The following is a 25,839-nucleotide window of genomic DNA, read 5'->3' on the forward strand; positions in this document are numbered from 1 at the left end:
GTTGAGCTGCAGGTGTAATAAAGCCCAGACAATGGGTGAGGAACTTATCACTCTCAGGGTGATAAAGTCTGTGTGGAAAGAGCTGCTCCAGCCTTTGAAATCACAGAACTGCCCAATTGCAAACAAACCCCGTGGAACACCAGGAGTTCTTACGATTTTTATCTCTTTGGTTTTGTGGTGCTCAATATCCTGCCCTTTGTTAAACCACCCGAGGGATGGACAGTGAGGATCCAGGACTCCTCTCTGGGGGGGTTCCTCTGGGTGTAGCACAAGCAACTGTCCCCTGTTTGGTGCCCATTAGCTCAGGGGTGTGGGATAAATCTGATTTATGGGAGCACCAGGAGACCCTGTGCAGAGATGAGCGGCGCTTTGGAGTGGATTCTAGGTCACAGGGGGGGTTTTTTGATTTCATTTTATTTTATTTTACTTCTTAAGATACAAATTTAGAAACTCATTAAAGCTTTGTCCTCGTGGATTAGACATACTTAAAACAACTGCAGGATTTTCTCTGAAGGATATGATAGAATTTGTTGACAAGATTAAGGACAGGCAAGCGGTGTCATCAAAGTCAGTGAGGAGCTTCACTGGTAAAGGGCTTTGGGTCTGGCCTTGAGAACTTTGCAAAAAAAGGAAAAAAAGAGTTTATTTTACTTCTTTGCTAAGCAATAATTCATTACTACTTCCTAATAGCAACCATGGGCATTGATGTCGCGTGGATTTCTGTGTGGTGGTTTAGAAGACTAATTTTACAAATGGCTGTACAACTACCATCAGGCAAACAGTTGTTATGAGCAGGTACTTTTTGCAGCTTAATTTTGTTTAAGTTTTTTTTTTGGTTTTTTTTTTAAATCCAAATATCTGTAAGACTGCGAAATGGAAAAAAAAAATCCACATCTAGCTCAGATTGCTGAGAAATCTTTGGGAAAATTGGTTTAGAAAGCATTTTAAAAAGATGGACACAGCTCTGCAGTGTTGACTGTGTAATTCTAAATATAATTCCAAATCCTATTAGTTCTAAATACAGTTTCATGAAAAGAGAAGGAAGCTCAGGGAGAAATATAACTGCATGGGATAAATGGGTCTCTTAACTACATTCTGCATGGAGCTTCCTTGCCCTGAATTTTTAATCTTCCCTCAAGTGATAGATCCCTCTTCAGCAGTTTCTTTTTAGAGTAACACCTCAGCCAGGGGAACGTGGGAGTGACAATCTCCAAGTCCTATTTCTGGAGGTTCCCAACTCAAACACTCTGCTGGGGGAGGTCTCTGCTGTCCTGCTGGGAAGTTGGGCTCTTCCATCACCTGCATTTGGGGCTGTGGGATTTGCACCCAAATTACTGCATCGGCAGCTGCTTCCCTGCGCTTGCAGTGCCCTCCTTTCCCCGAGCCCTCTGTAGGAGGTATTTTAGTGGCAGTTATTTATTAGGGTCTTGGAACTCTTACCTTTCCCTGGGGACAAGGAGGTCCTGTGGGTTCTGGGTGAGTCCAGGCTGCTGGTTTCAGACACCGCTGTAAACTCACTACAGACTCTTCTGTGAGAGTAAAAATTGCTGTTTATTGCACTGCCAGTTCAGGGCTTTAAATCACGTATGTGAGGCTATTTTCAGGGAAGTCATTGTTAATTTAAGTTACCTGTTACTACCTCCTGAATTATTCAGCTCCTTTGAATTTGCCACAGGACACAGATCCCTTTTCCATGAGAAACCTGGTGCTGCAGGGCAAGGGTAAGGCTCAGTCACTTCCCATCAGGTTGGGATTTAAGGAGCAGAGTCAGGGATTTGAGACACAGGAGAGTCATGGATCTCAGTTAACTCTCTCTCTCTCTTGCTCCCTTTGGCTTTCACAACTTGCTGTGGCTTTGATGTGAAATACCTGCAAACTGCCAAATTTAGTTTTTCCCCGTGGCTTGAGCAGGATCAGGTTGGCTCTGGGGGCAGAAAAAGGGAGCAATGGAGAGGTCCTGTGATTTTCTGACACAGAAACCAGAGAGTAAGGAACACAAAGCTTTTCCTGCAATTTTAGGGCAAATTGCTTCTCTCCACACCAGCTTGCACTGATGAATTCCAGTATAGGAATCAGGACCAAATTTTCCCTCCAAATCAGGACCAAGTTAATGCCCCCATGCATTAATTATGTTATCCATGCAGCTTCCCATCGTGGCTCTGTAGGATGGGGCTGGGTCATTACAGAAAATAAATGTCAGGATCATTCCTCTCACAGTGGTCACTGCCTTTGTGACACTGCCAGAAAGAGAAGCCTTTAAAAGGAAATGCCACCAGGGAGGGAAAATGCCAATCAGGGAATGACTAATCTTTAAAATGAACTCAGTAACCAGGCATTTTCTCTCTGGAGGTGGGAAGAGGCTCCCGGAGGAATTATGGGCAGTTCCCGTTTCAGAAGGAGCTCTTGGAAGGGTTATGAGTTGCTCCTTTAACACAACAGGCCTGGTAGGGGCAGGCTGTGGGGGACAATCCCTGAAAATACCCCTGGAAAGCCCCTGGACATCAGAGTTTGAAGTTATGGCCGAGTCCAGCCTCATCTTTGCTGGATTAACCTGGAAAAACAGCATCAAAATGAAACCTTCAGAGTGAAAAGGCATGAAAAGGAGGTCTTGAAAATGGACTTTTGTTACACTTCTGAAACTTGTCCTCTGATTTTTCCTTGCAACAGGATCTGACTTCACAGGAATGTTATTTTTGTGGGGTTTTTTTTATTATTAAAAAAAATTTGTTTTGCTTAAAGAAATCATGATCTTCACTCTTCCTTCACATGGCCCCGACCTGGCTGCCTTTTTCAAAGCATATTTCCCTTCTGTGGGTCCTCCAGCTGCAAAAATAGACCGTGTGAATGTCTGCCCTGGGGGCAAAGTGATGCTTCTGGGTGTGAGGTTGAACGATGTGCATATTTATGCAGCTGGTAAACATGTCAGAGAAAGGAGATGTGTTTGACAAGGAGAGAGGAGCAACGTTTTGAGGCCATGGAGGCAAATGTCCACTCTCACTGCTTTCCATGGGCTTCCACTCTCACTACTTTCCATGGGCTTCCAGGGATTTTTGTTGGCACATCTCTAAGTGCTCAAGGTAATAGTTGTGCTGATGGATGAGATGAAGATCTAAGGGAGTTGCAGTGTAAGGAAAGTGCTTATTTATTAATTCTCAGCCTCAGAAATCACCAGGCAATGAGAGCAGTGAGGCTGGGGTAAAATCTGTTGTGAGCCTTAGTGAGAATTTCTTCAAGTGAACCCAGAGTAAAAGCTGAGAGAGGACTGAGGAGTTGCTAATTGCTTGTCTTCATGAAGAGAGAAATCACGTTTAAAATTGTCCGTGCATCATTTGTTCTAATGCAGTAAGCAAAAACGATATAAAAATAATTTTATTGGGGAGAAAAAGTAATTAACCCGTCGTGTTCCCATGAAACAGAGGGAGTTGTGCTGGGGCCAGCAATCCCCCCTCTGCTGATGTGCTGTGGCATTATGGAAACTGCACTCCAGTCACACATTTTCAGTTGGATGTGGCCCGAGCTCGCTGAGGGTGTGAGGATTGTTAAGGGTGACATTTCAAATAAACATGACTTGTGTGGAGTCCTGCCACAGAGGAGCTTTAACAAATGAATGGCAGATGGGAAACAACCTCACAGTTAGGAAAGACGGCTTGTAAAGTCTGGGTGTTCCAGTGACAACATCCCTAATTTCTCTCAGGCTTGATTAACTTTTCTCTTGTGGTTCACGGGGCCAGGAGGACTTAATTGCAGTGTGAAGTGTGCTCTGTTGGGCTGGGCTTCAGTGGGAAGTGTGCAAGGTCTCTGCAAGTCTGGAGCAGCAAGAGCAGCAGGTGAAAGCCTGGTGGAAAGTGTGAGCTGCACAATTAGCAGGTGAAGGCTGGTGGGTGCTGGGAAGTGACTTGGAGCACGATGGGCTGATAAAGCAGCCTGGTTGTATCCACCCCAGGCTGTGGGAGAAGGGAAGGAGCCCTGCCCTGAGGCTCAGCCGCCGTGTTTACAGCTGGCTGGGGCATGAGGGGGAGCCCAAATTATCCTTATTTCTGGTCCCATCTTCAGGGGTTTCAATGGGTTGATATGTCAGTTCTGGAAAGGAGGAATCCGGCACCCCTGGGGTTCCTGTGACCCACCGAGGTCCAGCAGCGTCCCCACAGAGAGCAGGGAGTGTGTGGCCTGACCTCTGCCCAGAGTGGGGATCACCAGCCCCCAGGAACTTCTGTGTCCATCCCCCCAAAACAGGAACACTCGAGTGCAGACACTGGGGGGGGGCAAACAGGGGGTGTGTCTGATGGGGTTGGTGGCACGTTTAACCCAGTGTGTGACACTGCTGAGTCAACAGTCTGGTTTTTTTCGGATCAAAGTGACTTTGGCTCGACATGTGATCTGTTCAATGCACTAAATGAACTGGAGCTTGTGTGGGTTTGATCCACTGTTTCAGCAGGGAAAGGAATCTAATTTGGGAAGAGTTGCAATGTGCAGTATAGGACATGATTTTTTACACCATGTGACGTGAAGTTTCCTCAGATACGATCCCCAAGCAGTAAATAATAACTCACAAAGACATTTCCCCAGAATATCACCGCTTACTACAGAATCTGGGAAAACTTTGAGTTTCCATCTTATTTTCCAAACCTGAATCCAAAGGACAAACATCTTTTTCTTGTGAAGACATTAATGTGACTCAGCAGGTTTGATTGAATGTTCTTACCACACAAAGATAAAAGACTATGGAAAGAGGTTAAGAAGGGGCTGAATTCTAGTGGGAAAAGCATCTTGTGACTTCGGGAGCATTTTTAAGGTTGATACTCAAATCCCAAATGTCCTGCATTAGTCCTAGATCAGTGTGTTATCCTTTGAGCAGTGCTGTGTCTCTAGTTGAGGACTAGGAAAAGTGGTTGGGATCTTAAAGCAGTTGCTGACTGTGGTGAGGTGCACTGTTCCTGGGAAATCCCTGATCACCTGGGAATTATGCACTGAGACAGCTGTTGTTGCAGTACAGCACTTAACAAGGGTGGGGTCGTAAGAGCTTTCAACAAAAAACACTTTTAGTGTCTTTATTTTATGGTTCTGAAACGTCCTTCGTTGCCAGCTGAGGAATGAAATGGCTTTGGTGGCCCAGGCAGTGGGTATTTTTTGGGCTCTGACAAGAGCAAAGCAGGAGTTGACACTGAATAGTGAGAACTGCTGAAACAAAATTGGCTCTTGCCAACATTTAACATCTTGATGCTCAAGGGGTTGTAGACTTTCTTTGGAGGTAATGGATGGCAAGGAAAAACCCACCTTCTTTTGCAGGGAATTCTTTGCCACCACATAAGAAACACCGTGTTTGTGTCAAGAACAGGGCAGTAAAGATAAGGTGCTTTTCTGGAAATAAGGTTGCTGATGGTTACTCACTTCCTGTGATTGGACTTTCCCAAACAGGTCTGCATTCCTTGGACTTCCACAGTAAGGGATTTGTCTCACTTGTTAGTTCAAACTGGGGTCAAGCTTCCTTTCCCTGACTCTGCCTCCCTCTCCTTCTCTTTTCCCTTCTGAAGGCTTCAGATCCAGGTGTGAGTCTCTCCCATGATCTGTTTGTAACCAGAAGATCTGATCCTTTTGAGAACCGACCCTTGAATCTCAGAGTCTGGGACAGAGCAGTAGTTTGTGCTTAACACCAGTGTCAGGATTTTTACCAGACCATCAAATGTCCTTGGTGAGGGCAGCAATCAACCAGCAAACCTGGAAGTTAACACGACTTCCCAGCTTCCTTGGATCATTGGCTGAAGGAAGGGCTTGATTAAGAGCAGGAAAAGCCCGTGGCCCTCTCTGTAGTCACCACAGCAGCACTTTCCTTGCTGCCCTGCCAGTGTAAATTGTCCCTGCTGCTGACTGTGGAGCGAGGCCCTGGGTCAGCACACAACAAATGCTCTCAGCAGAACTCAGCCAGCCGTGGCAGCTGCCTCTGCAAGCATTCCCTTACCACAGGAAACCTGGGAATGTCACAAGTCTTTGAACAAGCAGGTGGAGACCGAGATGGAAAAACTCACTGCTGCTTCCCGGCCTTGGAAGTGGGTTAGAGGTGTGTTAAAAGCCTTTGTCTCCTCTGCCTGTTTGTAACAGTGAGGCAAAAAGAAAAGGTACAAACAAACCAAACCAGCACTGGATGGTGAGTGCTGAAGGAAAGGTTTTTCCAGCTGCCCAAGAAAAAGCAGGATGGCCGTGCCCTGCCAGCAGCTGGCACGGAGGTGTGGAGCACTCAGGGGCTGCCCTGCCCCACAGTCCTGCTGGAAATGTGTTTATTCTGCAGGAAAGGAAAGCTTATAATTTCCCTGAGCTCCTGGCACGTTCCCAGGAAGACGTTGTTTTGTGTGTCAGCTCCTCCTGGAGTCGGCGTGTCGTAATCCCTGCTGCTGGAAGAATGGCAGGAAAGGACATTCCTGTCAGTCTCCACTCCTCTGCTCTGAGATTTTTCTGTGAGTCTGCCTTGGGACTGGGAGTCTGTGTGGAGTTTGTGAGCAGCAGGAGCTGAGGGCAGGTCTCTGGCACACTCAGGTGGAGACCAGGAATGGTTGTTTCCATCTGGGAGATACAAACAGAAAATCCTGAGTTGGAAAGGACCCGCTTTGTGTCAGATTCAGGGACTGCTCCCACCTGTGTCACGACAAATCCTGCTGCCACAGTGGCAGTTCCATTCCTGTGGGGAGCAGGTGGATGCAGGAAGTGTCAGGGGCTGTTCTCCAGGGGGAGGTTTTCCAGCTGGGGCGGATGGGTTTCCTTCTGCTGCAGTGTCAGTAACACAGGTCTGCTCCTGCTGCTTCCGTAGGGAAAGCAGGGATGTCCTGAGGAATGGCAGGAAGGAAGGCAGAGGGATTGGAGCTCGTTGTCAGGCTTCACAAAGCACACAAAATATGTGACCCTCCTGCAATAATTTATTCCTACAGATCACGTCCAAAGTCACATGAAAAATCTCGTTCATAAACTTAGTTTTGGCCCAGTTGTGTTTTTTGCCAAATTTTTCTGCAGAGGAAAAAGCCCACAGACTTCTTTTGACCGTATCCACTTCCAGCAGCGAGGAGGAAACCAGGCATTCCTGGAATTATTATCAGAATTCCTTTGTCTCAGCAGGGCAGGAAGCCAGGCTGCATTGTTTCAACAGCATTTTTCTAGCCTTAAACCTGCCAGACTGTCTATATGTCTCAATTTTCTCCCGAAATTTGGAGAAGCTGTGTGCATTTTGTTACAGCAGCTGCCCTGGCAGCTCATTTATACACTGATTTTACCTTCCTTGCCCTCAGCACTGGAGTGTGTGAGCTCATCCCTGTGTAATGAAATAGCAGGTAGGCTGCTTTGGGTTGTCTGTTTAACGTGACTTGCTGTGGTCATACATATATAATATAATCTGATTTGTAATCCTCCCTCACTGTGTAACTTGGAGTTTTCCCTCAGTTTGGAGTTACAGTCACGTCTGTCTTTTATTGCCCACAACTCTGGGAATAATTAGGGCTTTTTATCCTCATTCTAGAAAGTCTCGGGAGATCCAGCCCTACTTTGCAGCTGCTGGGAGAGTGACGTGTCAGTGTTTGCTCTTTTTCTAGAATTTGTTCTGTTTCAGATTCATTGTTGGTGTTAACCAGCCCTGAGAGCTGTGCCTGTGCTGCTCAGGGAGTGCCCAGACCTGCCTCTCTGCCTGCTGAGGGGGCACAGTTTCTGTCCCTGTAATCCCATAAAGGAGCTTCCCGGTGGCCAGACCGAAATCCTGGGAACGGGAGGGCAGGGAGTGCATGGAAAGCTCTCCCCTCACATGCACATGTCCCCACGAACATGAGCTTTGGGTCTGACTCATTTCTCTGCGTGTGCTGGGTGGCCCAAGAGGGACCTGATGCTGGAGGGGCAAGCAGTGCCCCTCGGGAGGTGTCAGCCCCTCTCCCTGTGCCCGGGGCAGGGCCAGGCATGGATTGCTCCGTGCAAACCTCAGTGAAGGGCAGCACAGCTGCCAGCAGCCCGTGTGCCCCAAGCCCTCAGCTGTCCGTGTGTTTAGGGAGAGGAAATGCAGGAATTGCTTTGCCATCAGCGAGGGAGCAGGAAGTGAACAGAGACTGTGGTGGAAGGGTTTGTTTGGTTCCTGTGTGCACAGCAGCAGCTGGGACAGCTCTGGCTTGGGCTGCTCCCTGCATCAGCCGAGCTCTGTCTGCATGTCAAAGGCTCTGGAACACAGCAGTGTATCCCTGAAAATGGGCACAGGTGACTGGAAAACTTGAGGAATCGTCACAACTGTCTATTTACCATTTGCAGGTTCTGGAGGACTCCCTGCGTTTGGCTGATTCTGTCCCCGGGGAGTTAAATGGTGCCTCAAACAGAACAAGGAGAAGCCAACAGCAGGGGCATCATTCCCTGTGTTTGAGACAGAGAGAGACCTGTGGATTCAGGAATGGCCATGCTGGGTCGTGTTGGCCACAGGGATGTTGAGACCATTCCAGGGAAGGCAATTGAAGTCCTTGAGTTAGGGCTGCTTGGAGAGAGATCCAAGTCTTTGTCCTAAATGTCTGGGAAGGTTAGTACAGCAAAGGCACTCCATTAACCTCCTCAATTAGGAATGTGTTCCCATCACATTAAATCCTAAGGGAGCTGCCACATCTGCTGTCCCAGCATCTGCTCAACCTCTGTGGGCTCACTGGAGGAATCTTTGGTGCTGACCAGGAAATGGGCAGTTGGGTGTTGAATGTGCTGACCTGGGAAATCTCAGCTGGTTTTGGTTCCAAAGGCATTGCAGATCCGTGATCAGCAGACAGGGAAAGGGAGCACCAGAGGCTCAGCCACCACTGGCCATGTCTGGGAGGTAAATGGTTATAAATCATTAATTCTGTAGATTTATAGCAGGTAAATACATCTAGTGCAGCCCATCAATAATATACATATGCTGGGGTTTGTTGTCTGTGTTCGAGGTCACTTTTAAATTATTGGTGTCTTAATCAGCATCATGTTAATGTATCACTGAAATGACTGTGCAAAGGGACTCAGGCACTGTCTGTGTGGTGCATTTGGCTTCCTCTGAAGCCCCAACAAAACACATGTTCCCGTGTTTTGTGCCTCTCCCAAGTGTTGTTCTGGGTCTGTCAATGATGTGGGTTTGTGTCTGTGTGTTTTCCCAAAATCAGCCCCAGCCTTTGGTTGGTTGTAAGGCCCAGCAGTGCAGGATGCAGCCGTAGGAATCTCAGGGAAGGCAACGAGGCAGGGAAAAATGTGGGTTTAGGGTGGAGTGAGTGTCTCACTGTGTGAACAGGGAAACGTGTCCCCTTTGGAGACGTGGATGCTCCAGTGCAGAGGGAGCAGCCCAGCTCTCCTGCTGGCCCACAGGCTGTGTCAGTACCTGCACAGTGACAGCCTTGCACTGATGCACTTTTGGCTCAAGCACCGTGTGGTTTGAACACTTCTTTTCATTCTCCCTTCCCCAGTCAGCCCAAAAAGCCCTTGCAGAGGGGTTGGGGGCTGTTCCCACAGCCTTTCCCTGTGCTGGTGTGCAGCTGCCAGCTGAAATGGAGAGCTCATTTCTCCTCAGAACGAAGTTCTGTGCTGAGGCTGCTGGTGCAGGAGTTTTACCCACTGCTCGTGTCTCCTGCCCTAAATGAGAGCAGGCTCAGCAGGGACAGGGGGGTGCTGTCACACGGGGGCTCTTTAATGGGCTGTGGGAAGCAAGAGGGTGGTTTCAGTCTCCAGGACGTGTTTAATCTTGTAACATCTCCCACTGCGTTTAATAGCCTGGCCTAATCTTAATCACTCTGTGTAGAGAAATTAATCCAGACCCCTCTTTTGTCCTGATAATGTTAAATCTGCACTGCCTTTGCTCAGGTTGGCCTGTCTGCCTCTGGCACTTGCCCAGCCTCTGCTCCTGCCTGGTCCTGGGAATGCTCCTATGGCTCCTCACAGAGAGGGATAATGGGATAAATCTCTCCCTCAGAGACCTACTGGTTTTGTAGTTTTCCCTGCTGTGTTTCCCTATAATATCCATCCTCTAATAAGACACTCAGGATTTTGGGGAGGATATTCTCCCACCTCTTTCCAGGGTTTAAGAGTGAGTGTGACAGACTCCTGACCCCCTCAGCAGCTTTTCCTGCACCCTGAGGCAGCAGAGTCTCACAGATAATGGCTGAGTTACCCCCTGCTGTCTCCTTGGGCTGTTATTCTGGGATGCTGTTCCCCTGGAGGCCGGGTGTGCTGGCATTGCTCTGCACATGGGAGGTGCTGTGTCCTTCCCAGCCCTTGCCTTGCCATCCAAACTTCCCCCACATCAAACCAGCACAGGAACTGTTGGTTTCACTCACAGGAGGAGGAAGAAGAGGCTGGGTTGGCTGTTCCTGGCCATACTCCTGTGGTTATTGATCTCTGGGGGAGTTTTGGCATCTGTTCTGCAGGTGTAGCAAGGAGCTGTTGTTCAGTGGTTCGATGGTTGGGTGCTGTGAGAGCTGTGAGAGCTGCTATTTCTGTGCTCTTGGGAGCACCCTCTGGATGTGGGACTGAGTCACACAAACAGCAGCCCATGAAAGGGGAGTTGCAGGTTGGGAAGCTGCCTCCTGGTGAGGCAGGAGATGAGCATTGCAGTGATCCACGAGTTTGGAGCAGTTCCGAGTTCCTGGAGGTGAACTACAGTTCCATGTGAAAGAAGGGTCACTGTGAGCATCTGTGGGGAGTTGTGAGGTTCAGGAGGGACCTTTAGTGCACATATTTGGCACCTCAGTCAGTTTGAGCCTCTGCTTTTTGCACAAATATTGCTGTTGCTGGGAAGCTTTATATTTTCATTTATAGGTGGGTTTTTGTCCAATTTCTACTGCAAGTGGTCGTTTAAAAGGGGTACAGCAGTACTGGGAGAAGCTGGAGGGAGCTCTGTGGTGTCACAGTGCAGGAGGGCACAGAACACCCCCCTCTCCTTGTGCTGTGTTTCCAGTCCAGGGGGCTGTTCCTGCCCTGGGGACACTCCTAATGAGCAAAGGACAGTGTGGTGGCACGGGGACAAACCCCAGCAGTTGAGTAAATGGAGCCCACAAAGATTTTCCCAATCATAAACCACGTGAATCAATACCAGAACAAGCTGGCAGCCAGTGGGAAAGGCTTCAGCAAGAGCATAATGGGTTTGATTTTCTCTGTTTCCATCAATACCTCAGCAAATGCATTTAGCAGGGGCTGAAGGGGAGCTAATGGGACATCAAACAGCCCAGCAAGGAGAGCTTTGTCACCTCCAGCAGCACAACAGCCCAACAACCCAGCGTGTGTTAGAGCAGAGCATGGGTGTGGCAGTGCCAGCCAGCTGTTTGCAGGACTGGGACCTCAGCTGACACCAGCAGCCTTTGGAGGTGCTCCTCTATCAAACCCTTTCTACTCTGTGAGACTTCTTTAAACCTTTTTGCTAAAAGGTTTTTATTTTTTCCCAGATGAATTCAACTGGAAATTTTGTTGCACCCTAAAGCTAAACGTGCAACAAAACCTCCAGCCTAAATCAGTGCTGTTCTGAAGTGGGCTCCACTCTGTGTTTGTAGTAGGCTGTGTCACAGGCAGCACTGGGGTGCCCTCAGGTGTGCCCTGGGTAGCTCAGGAGCAGTGAAAGCCCTTTGCCTTCCCTTTGCCTGCATTCAGTTCTGACACACTCCCTGAACAAGCTCAGCTTAGTTCATTATATTTTTAATTAAAGTCAGGAAGTGCTGGATCTATAATCCCAAGGAATCTCAGCTTGGGATGGGAGGATTTCAGACAACAGCAGTGTTGAGGATTGCAACCACTGTGGTGTTTGCTGCCCCAAAACTTCCTGAGAATATGTGTCTTGGTCGTAAGCAGCTCCTAAACATTCTGGTGAGCTTAATAAAACCTCGCCTTGGGCAAACCTCTCTCTTTCTACATGATAGCACTAATCCTAATGTGGCTGCACTTTAATAAGGAGTTCTCCAGCACTTCTTCAGTAGGGCTGTTATGTAAGATGTGCAACCCTAACGGGAAATTACAGGAGACAGGGCTAAAAATGACCTTTGGAGGTCGCCTGATCCTGCCCAGGGGAGCTGGGGCGCTGCCAGAGCCAAGGCTGGTTGGTGCAGGGGGTGGCAATGGGTGTCCACACAGACCCAGCAGTGCCAGGTTGGGGTTGTTCGTGTTCAAACAAGGCAGCTGGAAGGGCATGGATGCTAATACTGAAGTAATTAAATCAGCTGCCTGGGAATGACAGGGCAGGGAGATGGTTTGTGTGGCACTGGATCTGCTAGTTAGCATGGAGAGCCTTTCCTGAACATATGGAGCTGTCAGGGAATTCTGGGAGGGTTTAAAACAGCCCTTGCACAGCCTTGGTTTTCATCTGCCATTCATGGAAAGATTATTTGGTTTTCATTGTGGGGTGCTGGGTGTGGATTTGAATGACCAAATTCCGATTTAATTTATATTAAATTTAATAATAATAATAATAATACAATTATTAAATTCCTGCCAACACAGCGCAGAAAGAGCAGCATGACCAATGGCTCTCTCTGCTGGAGCTGGATATACCTGAACCAAACCTTCATTGCCACACATCAAAGTATCCCCAGACACAGCACCCTCAGTTCTTTGCTGAGGTGAATCGTTGGCAGTTCCCTCCTTTACAGCCTCAGTGTTTCAAATGTGCACCTTGGGCTGTGCCAGCTCTCCAGATCCTGGAGACCTCCCTCAGGAACACGAACACCCAACAGAGCTGAGCTGGTGGCAGCAGAAAGTGCTGCTGTTCATGAAATCCAGGTGAATTTTGCATTATCCTGACATCATGTTTTCCCATTTGCTGGCCTTGAGGATGCAAGGACTGGCTGGTGCTGCTTCTGGCCAGGTGTTGGATCTCCTGCTCTTTCTTTCCCCCAAATACTCCTCTGGGCATTAGGTAAAATCCCTTCCTCCTTTCACACCGGGCTCGTTATCAAGCTCATCTGAACAAGCAGAAGGGGAGGTTGAACCCTGGAGTTTTTGCTTTCTGTGGAGTTCTCATCCAGGTGCTTTGCAGGGATCTCACAGGTGGGCAGAGAACCTCAGAGTTTAAGTTCTTTGGTGCAGTCCCACAGGGAGTTGCAACCCTCAAAAAAAAAAAAATTAAACCATCAGAATGTAACATGACATCCTCGAGCATTCTGAAACAGCAGAGGATAATCTGGCTTAAAGGACATGATGAATTCCTTGGTAGGCTGGGATCAGGCTCAGTCACACAAAACTGGATAAAGCCAATGCACAAATGTGCCTTTGGCAGCAACACAAGTGTCTGATAACGTCTGACATAACCCCAAAATATCTACAAGCTTCAAGAGTGGGGATGTCAAAGGGAACAGAGATCAGCTACGTAAATATTGATGTTCCCTTATGACATGTTGGAGTGATGGATGTGGAGACAGGGGGATTGTCACTGCATTTCCCTAAAAGCAAGATATTTGATATTTCTGTGTCTCCAATACTTTCTCTCTCTGTCTCCAGGCTGATTAAGAATAGATGGATCATATAGGTCTTCTCATAAATACTTTTAGATGCAACTTTTTGGGTTGGTTGGGTTTTTTAAGGTTTGGTGCCAGTGTTTCACTTTGTGTGTTTTCAGTTCCTCCGTCTCTTATGTCCTTGGCTGACTTCTCTGCTCATTTTCCCCTCTAAAGCTCGTGGCATCACAGCATAAATATATTAACAGATCCTGAAATATATATATGTGTCTAGTCTATGTGTCAGGAAGACTCACATAAGTTAGGATTTGCTTGCTCAAGCCTTTGGTAGATGGCCTAATTTCCCCTTTTAATCAGATTACAGGAGGAGCTTTAAAGAACTGTTTCACACATCAAGAGGGTTAACCAAAGGCTCAGCTGGTGGGAGCTGGCACTGGGAGGTTGGGGACTGAGGCAGAGCAGGGTGGTTTGGAGCAACAAGAGAGCCCAGCTCTGGGCTCCCAGTGCAGAAATAAAAGTAAGAGACAGATTTTGCCAAGAGGTGCATCATCTGAGGAGCTGAGAAACGGGAAACCAGAAAACTAGAAAAGGTAAAGAGTTGAAGAGAATCCAGGAGGGAGTTTACATGGAGTGGGCACAGTGGGAACTGGACTGGAGCATGAAGTCTGTGCACTTGTGACCAAGGAATTTAGAGCTGGCAGTGCCAGCCCAAGTGCTGGGTCAGCCCCTCGGAAAAGATGGGTCCTCAGGAACCATCCCGTGTGGGAAACAGCAGGGAGGAGAGGGGGATGTGCTGGGAGCTGCTGCCGGTGCTAATGAGCGAGCTGAGAGGGAGCTGCTGCCCGGAGTGCCTGTGCTGGGAAGGCGCTGATGTGCTGGGAGGGGCCCTGTCGTGTGCAGTTAATTGAATAAGCTGTTCCTCTCCCGAGTGCTCATCTGAGCCGGGCTCAGGGCTCTCCAGAGATGCCCCATCACCAGCTAGGAAAGGCCTGATGCAGCAGAGCGAGCAGAACCTCACTTCACCTCCTTCCCTCTAATTGCACAGGCTATTTTTGATCCAGGGCCAGGCTGGGCATTAATCAGCTCTGACAAATGACTGTGTGTTATCTCCGTGTTGTGTAAATTCCCATGCATATTTTACCTGCTGCAGTCTCTAAGAGCAATAAGTGACACCTTAATCCCCATCTCCTTTGTTTTCCGGGCAGGCTGGAGTAGTGATGAGATAGCACAGGAAACTTGTGCCCGAATTCATCTGCCAGTCTAAAACAGTGAGCAGCTCTGGTGTCAGTGCAGCCTTGCAGGGCTGTATCAGCTGGCACTACTGCCCTGATACCCATGGATTCCAGACCAGTAATCATAATTGTGCTAATTATGTGGCAGGATGAGCTCAAACGTGTGACAGGAACTGACATCTCCGAGGAAGTTGAGTGGATCACTGAGTGAGGAGTGAGAGCATGGTGGGATTCCACACACAAGCGAGAGGCACAGCAGTTTTCCTGCACTGAGAAAGTACCTTTTTTCTTTAGAAGATATGTTTTTTCTTACCCCTGAGTGCTGTGTTCCCAGACATGCATCTCTCAGACACAGGATTTTAACAGCAGAAATTCTGAGTGACCCCAGAAATGTGTGATGGTGAAGCTCTCGGGTGCTTTCAGGGATGGATCAGGGATCTCCTCTTCTTACACCAAGTTCTTGGGAGCAGCCTGGGAGTGACTCCTGTTGTTCACAGCCAAGCAAAGGCTGGCCCTGTGCAGGTCCAGGAGCTGCTGGTGAACAGAACCAGGCTTTGCTCCGTGTCCGAGCTCCCAGGGCACAGCAGGGCAGAGGGAGCGTGTCCCTGCCTGTGTGGGGACAGCAGGACAGCAGGTGTGCCCTGAGGAGGGCGTGCTGTGCCCCGGGGTGGCGACTGTCAGCCACGCTCCAGGGCCCTGGGGACACACAGCTCTGGGGACACACAGCTGGCTGCCAGCCCCTGGGACACACAGCTGGCTGCCAGCCCTGCTCCAGCCGTGCCAGCCTGTCGTGGCAGAGTTGGGGTGCAGCCTGTGTGCTGCCCAGCTGCCGTGCAGGGCTGTGTGTGCCCCCAGGCTCTGTGTGAGGGGCCCTCTGGCTGTGACCCCTCGGGAAGGACAGCTTTCAGGGTGACTTGGGATAATGCATTATCCTTGGGCAGCGTTGCCAACGTGCAGTCCAAGCTCGCAGAGCTCAGGGGGTGGGTTGGAAGGACTCAGGGCTGGGTTGTCTTTCTCCAAGTGCAGCAGTTCAGAATGACAAGCAGCGAGGAGCTGATTAATTCCAGCATCAGCATTGTTTGTGCTGCCCTGAGAGGAGCAGAGCAGGGTGTTCCCTGGACACTGGAGAGGGGCAGTCTGCTGTGAGTGCAGTCAGGATGTGGCCCAGGCTGTGGCACCAGTGAACACAAGCAGATCTCTGTGGATAATACGAGTCTTTTTTTTCTGTTTTGATTTTTTAGAATCAACCTTGTCCTATGTTAGGCAGCTGGAGGCCAGAGTAAGACAGCTGGAGGAGGAAAATCGCATGCTGCCCCAGGTGGGTGACTTCTGCTGTGGGATCAGGAGCTGGCAGGGAGAGAGCCCTGCTCCAGTCCCTGTGCTGGGGAGAGGATCAGGATTCCTTGGCATCCCCACCTCTAAACTCTCAGATAACAAGGCCCCTCGTTCATCTTGCTCCTGTGTGAGTGGGGGATTGATTTAAGGCCATGACAATGCTTTCTGTAATTTTTTTTCCTTTGCAGGAGTTATTACCTTGCTTAAAAACTCCCTGGAGGCCCCTGCTTATAATTAATTAACTGGCGGGTTTAAAATCACACTGAACTGACCCTTTGCACTCTGGTTTTACCCCAAGAGCTTCTTGTTAAAATATCAGCTACTTTGTATAGTTAACCCAAATATTTGGCTCTAAAAATGCAAATGCTATAAGTAATAATAGCTGGGTTATATTATTTTTAATCCTTTGAGGGATATATTAGAAACATAAATGCAAGACTGAAATTAAATTAAATAAATAAGCAAATATGAAGTTAAAGGGTTTTTCCAATATGGTTTTAAGAACAAAATTAGTAGTTCAATAAAAATGAGTGAAAGACACCTGTAACTTTTCAGATCTGCACATACTTACTAGAACATATTTCTCTTATATTTCATTAAATAAGCCTTAGAAAAATCCATAACTCCATAAAATCCATGACAGTTGGAAGGGCCTCTGCAGCTCTTTGCGGGGTGACCTTGAGCAGTTCACTTCTCTCTACCCTAATTTTTGGATCTGGAAAAGAGGGACAGCAAGAAATGTCTGTTCATTAACGTGTGAACAGTCTTCAGTAGGAAAGACAAAGGTTGATCCTCAGTGACAAAGAATATTCTTTTCTTTTCAAGAATGTTTTTCAAGGCAAATGTTTTGTCTTGGGTCTGGAATAACACCAGGGGATAAACTGTGCAGAACATTCCTGGTGTGCAAACCCCTTGGAAGTGGCTGTGTGTTTTACGTTTGTTTGTCTGGGTTGGAGGTGCTCAAGTGGAGCCCCATAAAATGCATTCCAGGATCCTACTGAAGGCTGGAACACCCACACTGTGGGCACGGAGTTCAGTGAAAATGCCTTGGCTGAGGAGCCAAAACCAGAAAGTTGTGCTTGGGAGAAGTCATTGGAACAACAATGTGCTGCTGGTGAGGTTTGAAAGGCAGAGCCAGGTGGGCAAAGTGCTCCTGGGTTTGAAGGACCCAGCTCGGAGCTGGGCTCGTGAGGGGTTTGGCTGCACAGGCTTCTGGGGCAGAGCCCTGAAAAATCTCCTGGTGTCTCTGGATACTTCATTCTAAGAAATAAGGAGTGATGAGGGTTCACATTTCCTGGCATAGCTTACCTTTCCTCCTGAAGAAAGGGATGGCTCTGGGGAGAGGAAGGAAATGCAGCTTATTCCAACTTCACATCCGATCCCCTGGACGTTCCCTTTGCCCGAGTTCGTTCTGGGGTGGTTGTTCCTGTGAGTACCACCCTGAATGTGCTCTCAGTGGTGAGCAGGCCCTGCCCCAAAGACAAGGATGCACGATGGAAATGCATCAGCTCCTGGCACTGGTTCCATTCCATACAATGGGAGGAATGGGAATTTGTTGGGCGTGAAGCCAAACCAAGTGCTCTTGACAAATAAACTGCAAAGCTACAATGAGCTCCACAAGTGGGGAAGGTTTCTGGCGCAGCCCTTGCTCAGTTCCAGTGCTGTGCCTTCCAATGTCAGCAGGGCCTCACTGAGAGAGGCCTTTTGCCTTTTGCACAGCCCCTCTTTGGCAGGAGCCTGGAGCACTGGGAGGGGTTGGGAATTGCAGGGTTGCCCTTGGTAGGAGAGAGGTGACAACTCACTCCTGTGACACCTCTGCTCAGTCTGCTCTGAAGAGCCCTGGCCTTGGCCCAGGCTTTTTCCTCTCCTCCTGCCACACTTCCCTTCTTTTCCCTCTCTGCTTTCAATATCCTTTCTTTTCCTCCTCTTCTGCTTTCTGTCTCTCATGAAAACGCACTGACACATTTGCTGACACCTTGTCAGGCAAATCTCTCTCTTGCTCTGTCACTTAGGGGTGGTTCTTTCCCAATTTCTTTTGCTGTGCTTGTCTCTCTCCATATGTATTAATTTGTTTTTTTTCTTTCCAAAACCCTACAGACCTCTAATGTAAAGGTTTTATTAATATTTAGTGGCAAGAACATTTCCAGAGAAAATGGTTTCACATGCTGCCCTCCCTGTTCCAGTGGAACCTGAGTTGTAGCTCACTCTGCTGTACCCAAGGGCTGCTTCGTCAGGGGAATTGCAGAACCACCACTGAGTCAATATTTTAGTTTGATCAGGTACTAGGAAAGGCATAAAAATGGGAATATCCACTGGAGCCTGTTAATGTCTCCCTGTGCTGCACAGCTGTGGCTCAGAGCAGAGGGGTGGCTTTAAGGAGGAGCCGTAGACGGGGTGTGGGTTTGCCGTGTTCCTGAGAGCTGCTCTTTTGTTGTTGTGGATTGGGTTTTGCAGCTAACATTCAACAAATATGTAGTGTGAGCAATGCTCCAGCCAGGGATGGGGTGTGGGTCTTGGCTGACCCTTAAAGCCTCTCTGTTACTGCACCTTGTCCCAGCAGCCCTGCACAGCAGAGCCCAGAGCCCGTGTGTGCTGTGACAAGCACACTCAGCAATAACTCAGCAAACAGGCAGGGACCCAACCATGGGTTTAGATCCCATTGACACTCCCTGGGCTGTGACAGACCTGCTGTGTCAGGGAATGACCTCAGCTGGTGAGCACAGGGCTGTCCCCCCAGACCTGCTGGGGGTGTGACTGTTGTCCCTGCCTGGGGCCGGGGAAGCCAGCTCAGGGACTGGCAGCCACACCTCAGTTAGCTGGAGATAACCTGGAATTTTTGTAGGAGTAGTGTTTCAGGGCTGTGGAAATGTGGACATCTGTCATACGATGACAGTGAATGCATTTGCAAAGAGGAACTTGGCAAGTCACCCAATTCAAATTGCTTCATTTCATATTTGTTTCAGGGGAGGAGGGAGCAGGAGGCAGGGATGGAGAACTGACAGACATTCCCCCTTCCAACTCTTTGTCCCTGTAACTCAGCTTTCCCCCTCAGTGATGGGAAGGGAAGCACTGCCAGGGTGCTGCAGACAAGCTGCCACTGGAGGCTGGAATCAGGGAGCTGAGCTCCTTCTCCCACAGCCCAGGACCAAAGCCACGAGGCTGAACCAGAGCCCTTTGCTCCCTCTCTGCCACCTTTGTTTCCTATTCTTTCCTTTCCACGTCTTTTGGTCCTTTTCCTTCTGTTTTTGTCGTCCCTCTTTCATTTGCACTGTTGCTTCAGGCACTTTTTTGGGGTTTTGCATCCTTGCTCTCCATTTCCAGGCCTGGAATGTTTACCTGGGAAATGGCAGGTGTAACACTTAGGCACACACTGCTTTATTTTTAAGCTGTTCCAACACTTTCCATTTCTTTCTTTCTTCCCCCTTCATTATCACATTTTATTTCAACCCGCTCCCAAATCTTTCAAAAACCTTTTGCTGAGATCTGTGTTTTTTATTTTCCTTCTGCATGACGTGGTTTTAATTATAAATCTAATTAGAAGATGGGAACTGTTTGGTTAGTGGGGCTTTTTTTTTGTAAAATCTGTGTCACTCACAGTCCAACACTGCTTGTCTCCTCCCTTCCACAGAATAGAGAATCCTCCAACCAAAATGTAATTAAAACACATTGAACAAACTCATGTTTCCTAATCATGTCATCAAATATTTGCTGAAAGAGAGTAAAGCAAGAGCATCCACCCACCCAGTTCTTTCATGTGCTCTCAGCCTCAGTTTGAATTAAAAGGTCATGAACAGAGGACTTCAGTTCCCAGCAGCCGAGGTTCTCACCAGTCTTTGTTCCAGAGTGTCCCTTGTGGTTGGCAAAAGCTCATGGGCTTGATGTCACCAAGACACAAATTCAAGCAAAACCTGATGTACAAAGAGTTGCAGTGCAGGGAGTACAGATATTTTTTATTCCAAAAGTCTGGAGTTGCTTTGCACTCCTGATTTTCTAGCAGACTCCACCAGATCTTGCAGATTTGAAATGCTGGTGGCCTCCACAAATCCTGTCACAGCCCAGGACCTTTTTCTCTGACATGTTCGTTGTCAGAGGAGGTTTCTGGAGGGAATTCCCTGCTGGCACTGGCTGTGTCTGAGGGTGTGCAACCACCAATGGCTTTGGCCACTCAGGAATCTGAGTGTGCCTCAAACCCACTCTGAGGACGTGTGGATTTTGGCAGCAATGTCCTAGAGAGGTTTCTCCTGAGCTCTTTGAGAACAGGTGAAAAACTGCAGCATTTGAAAATTGTGTATTTTAATTGACAGGAGCATTTCCTTAGAGAATTGTTGCTGTTCTTTAAGTGCATTATTAATCCAGCAGAGCAGTTACTGCTTTCTGCCTTTCCTCTCTCCTGCCTGTTGGAAACAAGCTGACAAACACAGCCTGTGTTTGCTTGGAGCTTTACAGGGAAATTGAGGGCTGAGGAAATCAGAAAAACGCTTTGAAAATCAGTTAGTGATTGAGCTGGCGTGGCAGTTACCCAGCAGGAAGGATGTACTTCCCAGGAAACTACTTGCCTGTGGGATAAGAGGCTGCTGGAGAACGAGGTCCTGTGTGTTTGCTGAGGGTGAGTGAACAGAGGAAAACCCTGTTCTCTTGGAAGCTTTGGTGGGGTGACTGAGTCTCCTCAGGGCAGGCATGGGCTGTGTTTTCCCCTCCTTGGCTCTCCCCCATTTCCTCCGGAGGGGCTGGAAGACACAGTCCCCCTGGCTTGGGTTGGCACTACAGTGGTTTTCATTCAGGACTGTCCTTACCAACAATGCAGATGGAAAAAATGAAGTTTTCTACTGGCTTAAGCAGCAAAGCTCCTGGTTAATTCTTTCCCTGTTCCACACAGGAGTCTTTATTCTGCCCGTGCCCAGGACACAGTGCAGGGTTTGCCTCTGGCACTGGGGCAAAACAGCCTGAGCAGCCTCAACATTTTGCACTCAGTGTGAGCAAGATGGTGAATTCCCATTCCTCTGGGCTTTTTTGGGAGGTGAGATTACAGGGTTGAGTCAGGTGTCCTGTGCTTTCCATTCCCTGGAGTCTGTACTGGCGTTAGATTTGGTGTAGATTTACTCCTGACAGAAAATGATGTGCACAGCCAGTGATGTCACTCTTATCCCACTGGGAAGCCATGCCCAGGGTATGCTGTGGGTTTTACCTGCTCCCTGCAGAGGTGTGATCTGCACAGAGGACACATCAGACAACACCAAACTGTGCTGGATCCCGGGCACCAGGGCTGGGCAGGGCAGCAGGGAAGGGTGGCTGCAGAGGAGGAGCAAAATGGTCAGTTATTTCTCAGGTGCAGGTGCTGTACAGTGCTGTTTGTTCCCAGTTCCTCAGGATGGTTACAGCTCACACAGATTCCAGCAGTGTGGAGCCCTGTCTGGTTTGGTTCCACTTCCACAGCTTTGTTCCTGGATATTAAAGGAAAAGCTCTGTCACAGGGGACACCTCCCTCCAGTGGCTGAGTGCAGGGGCTGTGTGTGGAGCCAGGGAAGAGGAGGGAGGGAGCAGCATCTCTCATCCCCCAAGGCCCCTTTGGCAAAGTGCCTTTGCCTCCTGTTTGGCTTCCCTGCCTCAGGAGCTCATCAGGAGTGCTGGGCTGTCTCCAGCCCCACAGGACCCACCTCCAGGCTGGTTCCATCCCCATCATCTGCTGCAATAATCTTCCCCCAAAGAAGCAGAAGCTGTGCTGCCTCAGTGGAGCAGCCTCACCTGAGATGAGAAGCCCCTGAGCCTGAGATGGGCCTTCAGGGCTGCAAAATCTGCCTTATTTTTAAAGAAAAGCTCATGTCCCTTATCAAGGACAGAAGGAGAAGGATGTCCACGGGGGAAATACTAATTTTCAGTCTCCTCCCAACATGTGCTGGGAACACTGGCTGCTTGAAGCAGTGTGTTCACAAGTGTTTCATTCTCATGAAGGGAGGCAGAAATGTGCTGCATATGGCACAGAGGAGCTGTGGAGGACACACAGTGCCTGGAGCAGGGCTTGAACTCCGGGAGCAGCGCCATTCACAGGAGGTTTGGAGTTCCTTGTGTTCAGGAGGCTTTACATGTACACTCTGTGCTCATTTTCCCAGCCTCTTAACGGCAATATTTCTGTTTTACTGTTCCAAACTGACCAAAACCTTTGCTGGTGCTGCAGTTAGTAAAGAAACAGAATACTCTGACTTATAAACCCCCAAAGCTGACTGAGTGAATCTATCCTAACCCAGCACTGCTCCAATCTGCTTTATTGCCCCTTCTTCCTCCTTCATTTCCTTTCCCAAAGTACAGCATTAAGTCTGGCCAGTCTCTAACAGATCTATAAATCCTTCCCCAAGCCAAATAAGTCCTGAACCCCCTTCCATACATCACAACAAATTGATCATAGGCACTGCTGGGGAGAGTTGCAGGATAATGCAGTGAGATCCATTAGTGCCCACTAGTGTGGATTCCATGGATCCATTGCTTGGCAGGAGGCCGGTGCTGGACGACCGGTCTGTGTGTGAAATGAGCTTTCAGATTCAGGCATGAAGTCCCTTTTCTGTGGGTTTGGCATATGCAGCATTCTGTTTATTTGTTATTGATTGACTGGTTGGTTTGGGGGAGTTGGTTTGAACGTACGAGGCTCAGTCCTGCGGGGGGCTGTGGGGGTCGAGTGGATGTGCTGGGTGACTGGGAGGGTTCTCTCTGCCCTTTGGCACTGCTGGGAGCCTTGCAAAGGCCTGGGCATATCCCCACAGCACTGGAAGCTTGCTTTGGGCTGTGTTATTCCCTGTTCCTTTGCAGGCAGCCTGGATCTGTGAAGCTCAGCCTCGTGTTGTCGCCCTGTGCCCTTTCTCTCCCACACCCACCTTCATCTCTCCTATTGTTTAGATTAGAGACACCCCCAAAAACACTGCAATGTTCTGTGTGCTTGCTCAGTGGGACAAAGGAGTGCACATCAGGGCACTGGCTCTGAGCAGAGGCTGTTCCACTGTCGTTATTTCTCCTTCAGAAATGCATTTCCCACTCATCCCAGCAGGGATTACCGCTGTGTTACTTCTTAATGTCTCCTACGGTGTTTCTTGCTCTCTAAGAAAGGAACTTCCCATCTCTCAGTCTTTGAGGTGTTTTACTTCTTTATATTTCTCATTTGTTTTTAAGCAAAATTCTGCCTGAAGGCTGAGGGTGAGGAGCAGGGCAGGCTGGTAGCACCTGGGGAGCATCCACAGGGATCCCATGGCTGCCCACGAGTGCAGCAGGGGTATTTTTAGCGCTCTCTGAAGCTTTCTCAGGTTACCTCAGCACTGCAGTTGCTCCAGGAGATGCTTCACACCCTGCAAAGCTTGAGGAGACTGAGCTGGAACAGTTCAGGTAGCTCACATTTGTCTGGCAGTGTCCTGAGAAACCCTTCCAGGTTGTCACTGAGGTTGTCACCGCTGGGGACAAATTGGCATCTGGTGCTGTGGGGAAATGGTCTGAGCAGCCTTAATGTTCTGCAGTCAGTGTGAGGTGCTAAACTTCCTCTCCCCTGGGCAAAGGCAAAGGGGGCCGTGCCCTGGCACCCTGGGAAGGAGTGAGTTGTCAGCCCGGAGCTGTTTCCTTCCCTGGCCAGCTGTGGCTGAGCTGGGCTTGCAAACCTTGCAGCAATGTTCAAAAATGAGAGTTTTGCTGAAGGAACAACCGCCAGAATTATTGAGATAAAATTAGACATCCCCCAAACCTTCCTCTGGGGTTGAAATCATTTCTCTAAACTTTGCAGCGCTTTTTGTGAGAGATTTTGATTTTGAGACGAGAAATTTTGTTGCCACGTGCTGACCTTCCAGGGGGACACCCCGGAGGGCCAGAGTGACGCTCACGTGGATCTCGGTTCCCGTGGCACAGACAGAGGGGGACTCGGGAGCACCACACGCCGTCAGTGCTGCTCAGCCCTTGAAAAGAGAGCAGCGAATAAGTGGCGTGTCTGACTCAGCGACGAGCGTGCTGTGTATTAAAGAGTGTTTGCTCTCTTGCCAAGGAGCCCGGTAGGATGCCCGGCGGGGCGGAGGGGCAGCCCTGCCCTGCCCAGCCAGCCAGCGTGGGGGGACACGGCCCGGCCTCTGCGCAGCCTGACTCAGTGGTAAATGCTCTGAAGGTAACGCTGCTCCGCTGCCGGCCCTGCCGCGCGTCCTGTCTGTCCCTCAGCTCCTGTCCTGTCGTCCTGCCGACATCCCCGTGGGACCACCGGGATGTTCCTGTCATCAGTGGGCTTGTTTCTGTCTGTCACCCATCGTATCTGTGGCCTGTGTGTGTCCTGGGCAGGGGTCTGGCCCTCGTGGGGGTGATGCTGCTCACCGCGTTACTCACGCCCGTAGCGTTCGTTTGGAGCTGAACGCGGTGTGTTGCTGAATAAGGAGGTGTTTCTGCTTCCTGGAGGATCCAGGTTTGTGCTCAGGTGGGACACAGTGGATACCTGCAGAGGGAAATACTCTAATGCAAAGATAAAGCTGAGGCACACGGTATGTTCATGGTAAAAATAGCAGGGCCTTGGGCTGAAGACCACGGTCCCAAGGTCAGTGCTGACGCTGCTTTGGGAGCAGATGTGCCATACCCTGGAGTCAGGGCTGGACTGCAGAGGCCTGTGTGACATTGATACACAGCCAGTGACACAAGGAATCGGAGGGGTAGAGTTGCAAGTTCTCCCTTCTGTCAGCAGCAAAACTGTTGCAATTAAAGAAACTTAGAAGGTGTTACAAGATTGAAGGGTTATAGGGCGATGGGAGACAGCAGGTGGCTGAGCTCACTGCATGGGCATCAAGGGTGTCCGTGTTCCTCTGGAGGGGCTAAAAACTGAGGGAGAGCTGAGCAGGGACTGCATATTCCTCTCTCCTGTTGTGGCTCAGACGTGGTGGATTTGGTGCTTTGAGCCCCTCTTCTCTCCTGTGCTTCACTCATCAGCTGAACTGCCTCAGTATCCAGCTGGATAAGCAGGTGTTCCTCCCCACATGTACAGGTGTTGCAGGGGCACTTGGAGGGAGCAGGTTCGCCCTCCTCCAGGGGAGGATTGGAAGGGACTTGTGTAGATATTTGCTGTGGTTTTGAGCTTTGTGGAGATGCATAGTAAGAGCTGAGTAGTGCTGTGGATTTGCCTGGACCCCCAAGCTTCTGTGACATTCCCTTCTCCTCCGTGAAGCTTGAAGAAATGGGTTTGTTCAAGTGAAGTGTGCAGAAATCCCAGCCACCAGATCCTTCCTGTGACACAAACCCGGACACAGCACTTCAGCACAGCCTGTGTTCCTGGCATCCAAAGGGGAGAGGCATCCCGGAGAGCTCCAGCCCCTCTTCCCACAGTGGCAGGTCCCCTCTGGGGTGGCCTCCCCAGCCATGTCCCTGTCAGGAGCACTGGCCATGAGAGCTCTGCTCTTGCCCTCCTGCGACATTCCCAGCTCCAGGAGTGCCTGGCTCAGCAGTGCTCCGAGCCCTCTGTGCATCTTCCATACATCCCACCTGCTGCTGCCTGGAAAATAAAGCTATGCCAGGTAATTTTGTCAAGAGATTGTGGGTAATTATGGAAAAAAGCCTTTTGTAGTTCTCTTAAAATACCCCCTGGCAAAGGGACAACCTCCTTGTTGGTGCAACCCACTCCTCCCAGCAGGAAATCTTGAGAGCAGGAGTGTTTGAAAGGGGCAGATCCATTAGGGAACAGAGGGAGGGAATTGCTAAAAATGCTGCTGTTGTTTTCCTAAGTGATGAGGAGACTTTAAAAAAAATTATGAAATTTAAAAAAATTGGCTGGGAATCTCCCACTGGTGGAGAAAGTGGGAACAGGAGCAGAGCTTTGCCATGCAGTGGGTCTGATAAGGCTCTCCCAGGACCTGCTCCCTCAGGCAGGATGGCTGGAAGGA

At 49.3% G+C, this 25,839-nt stretch overlaps 1 protein-coding gene across 5 annotated transcripts in view; it reads left to right on the forward strand.

The window, feature by feature from the left end:
* CCDC85A (coiled-coil domain containing 85A) overlaps positions 1–25,839 on the forward strand; it is a 190,893-nt gene that overhangs the window by 159,520 nt on the left and 5,534 nt on the right. For 4 of the 5 annotated variants that reach the window (XM_027653778.1, XM_027653779.1, XM_027653780.1 and 1 more), the window contains 2 exons: positions 15,871–15,947; positions 23,973–24,089. In XM_027653778.1, coding sequence (XP_027509579.1) covers positions 15,871–15,947; positions 23,973–24,089 — 194 coding nt within the window. The remainder of the gene's footprint in view (positions 1–15,870; positions 15,948–23,972; positions 24,090–25,839) is intronic. The other variant, XM_027653782.1, reaches the window with a different exon arrangement.

The sequence above is a fragment of the Corapipo altera genome, unplaced genomic scaffold (genome assembly GCF_003945725.1).
Source record: "Corapipo altera isolate COAL_440 unplaced genomic scaffold, ASM394572v1 70, whole genome shotgun sequence".
In the NCBI taxonomy this organism is placed as follows: domain Eukaryota; kingdom Metazoa; phylum Chordata; class Aves; order Passeriformes; family Pipridae; genus Corapipo; species Corapipo altera.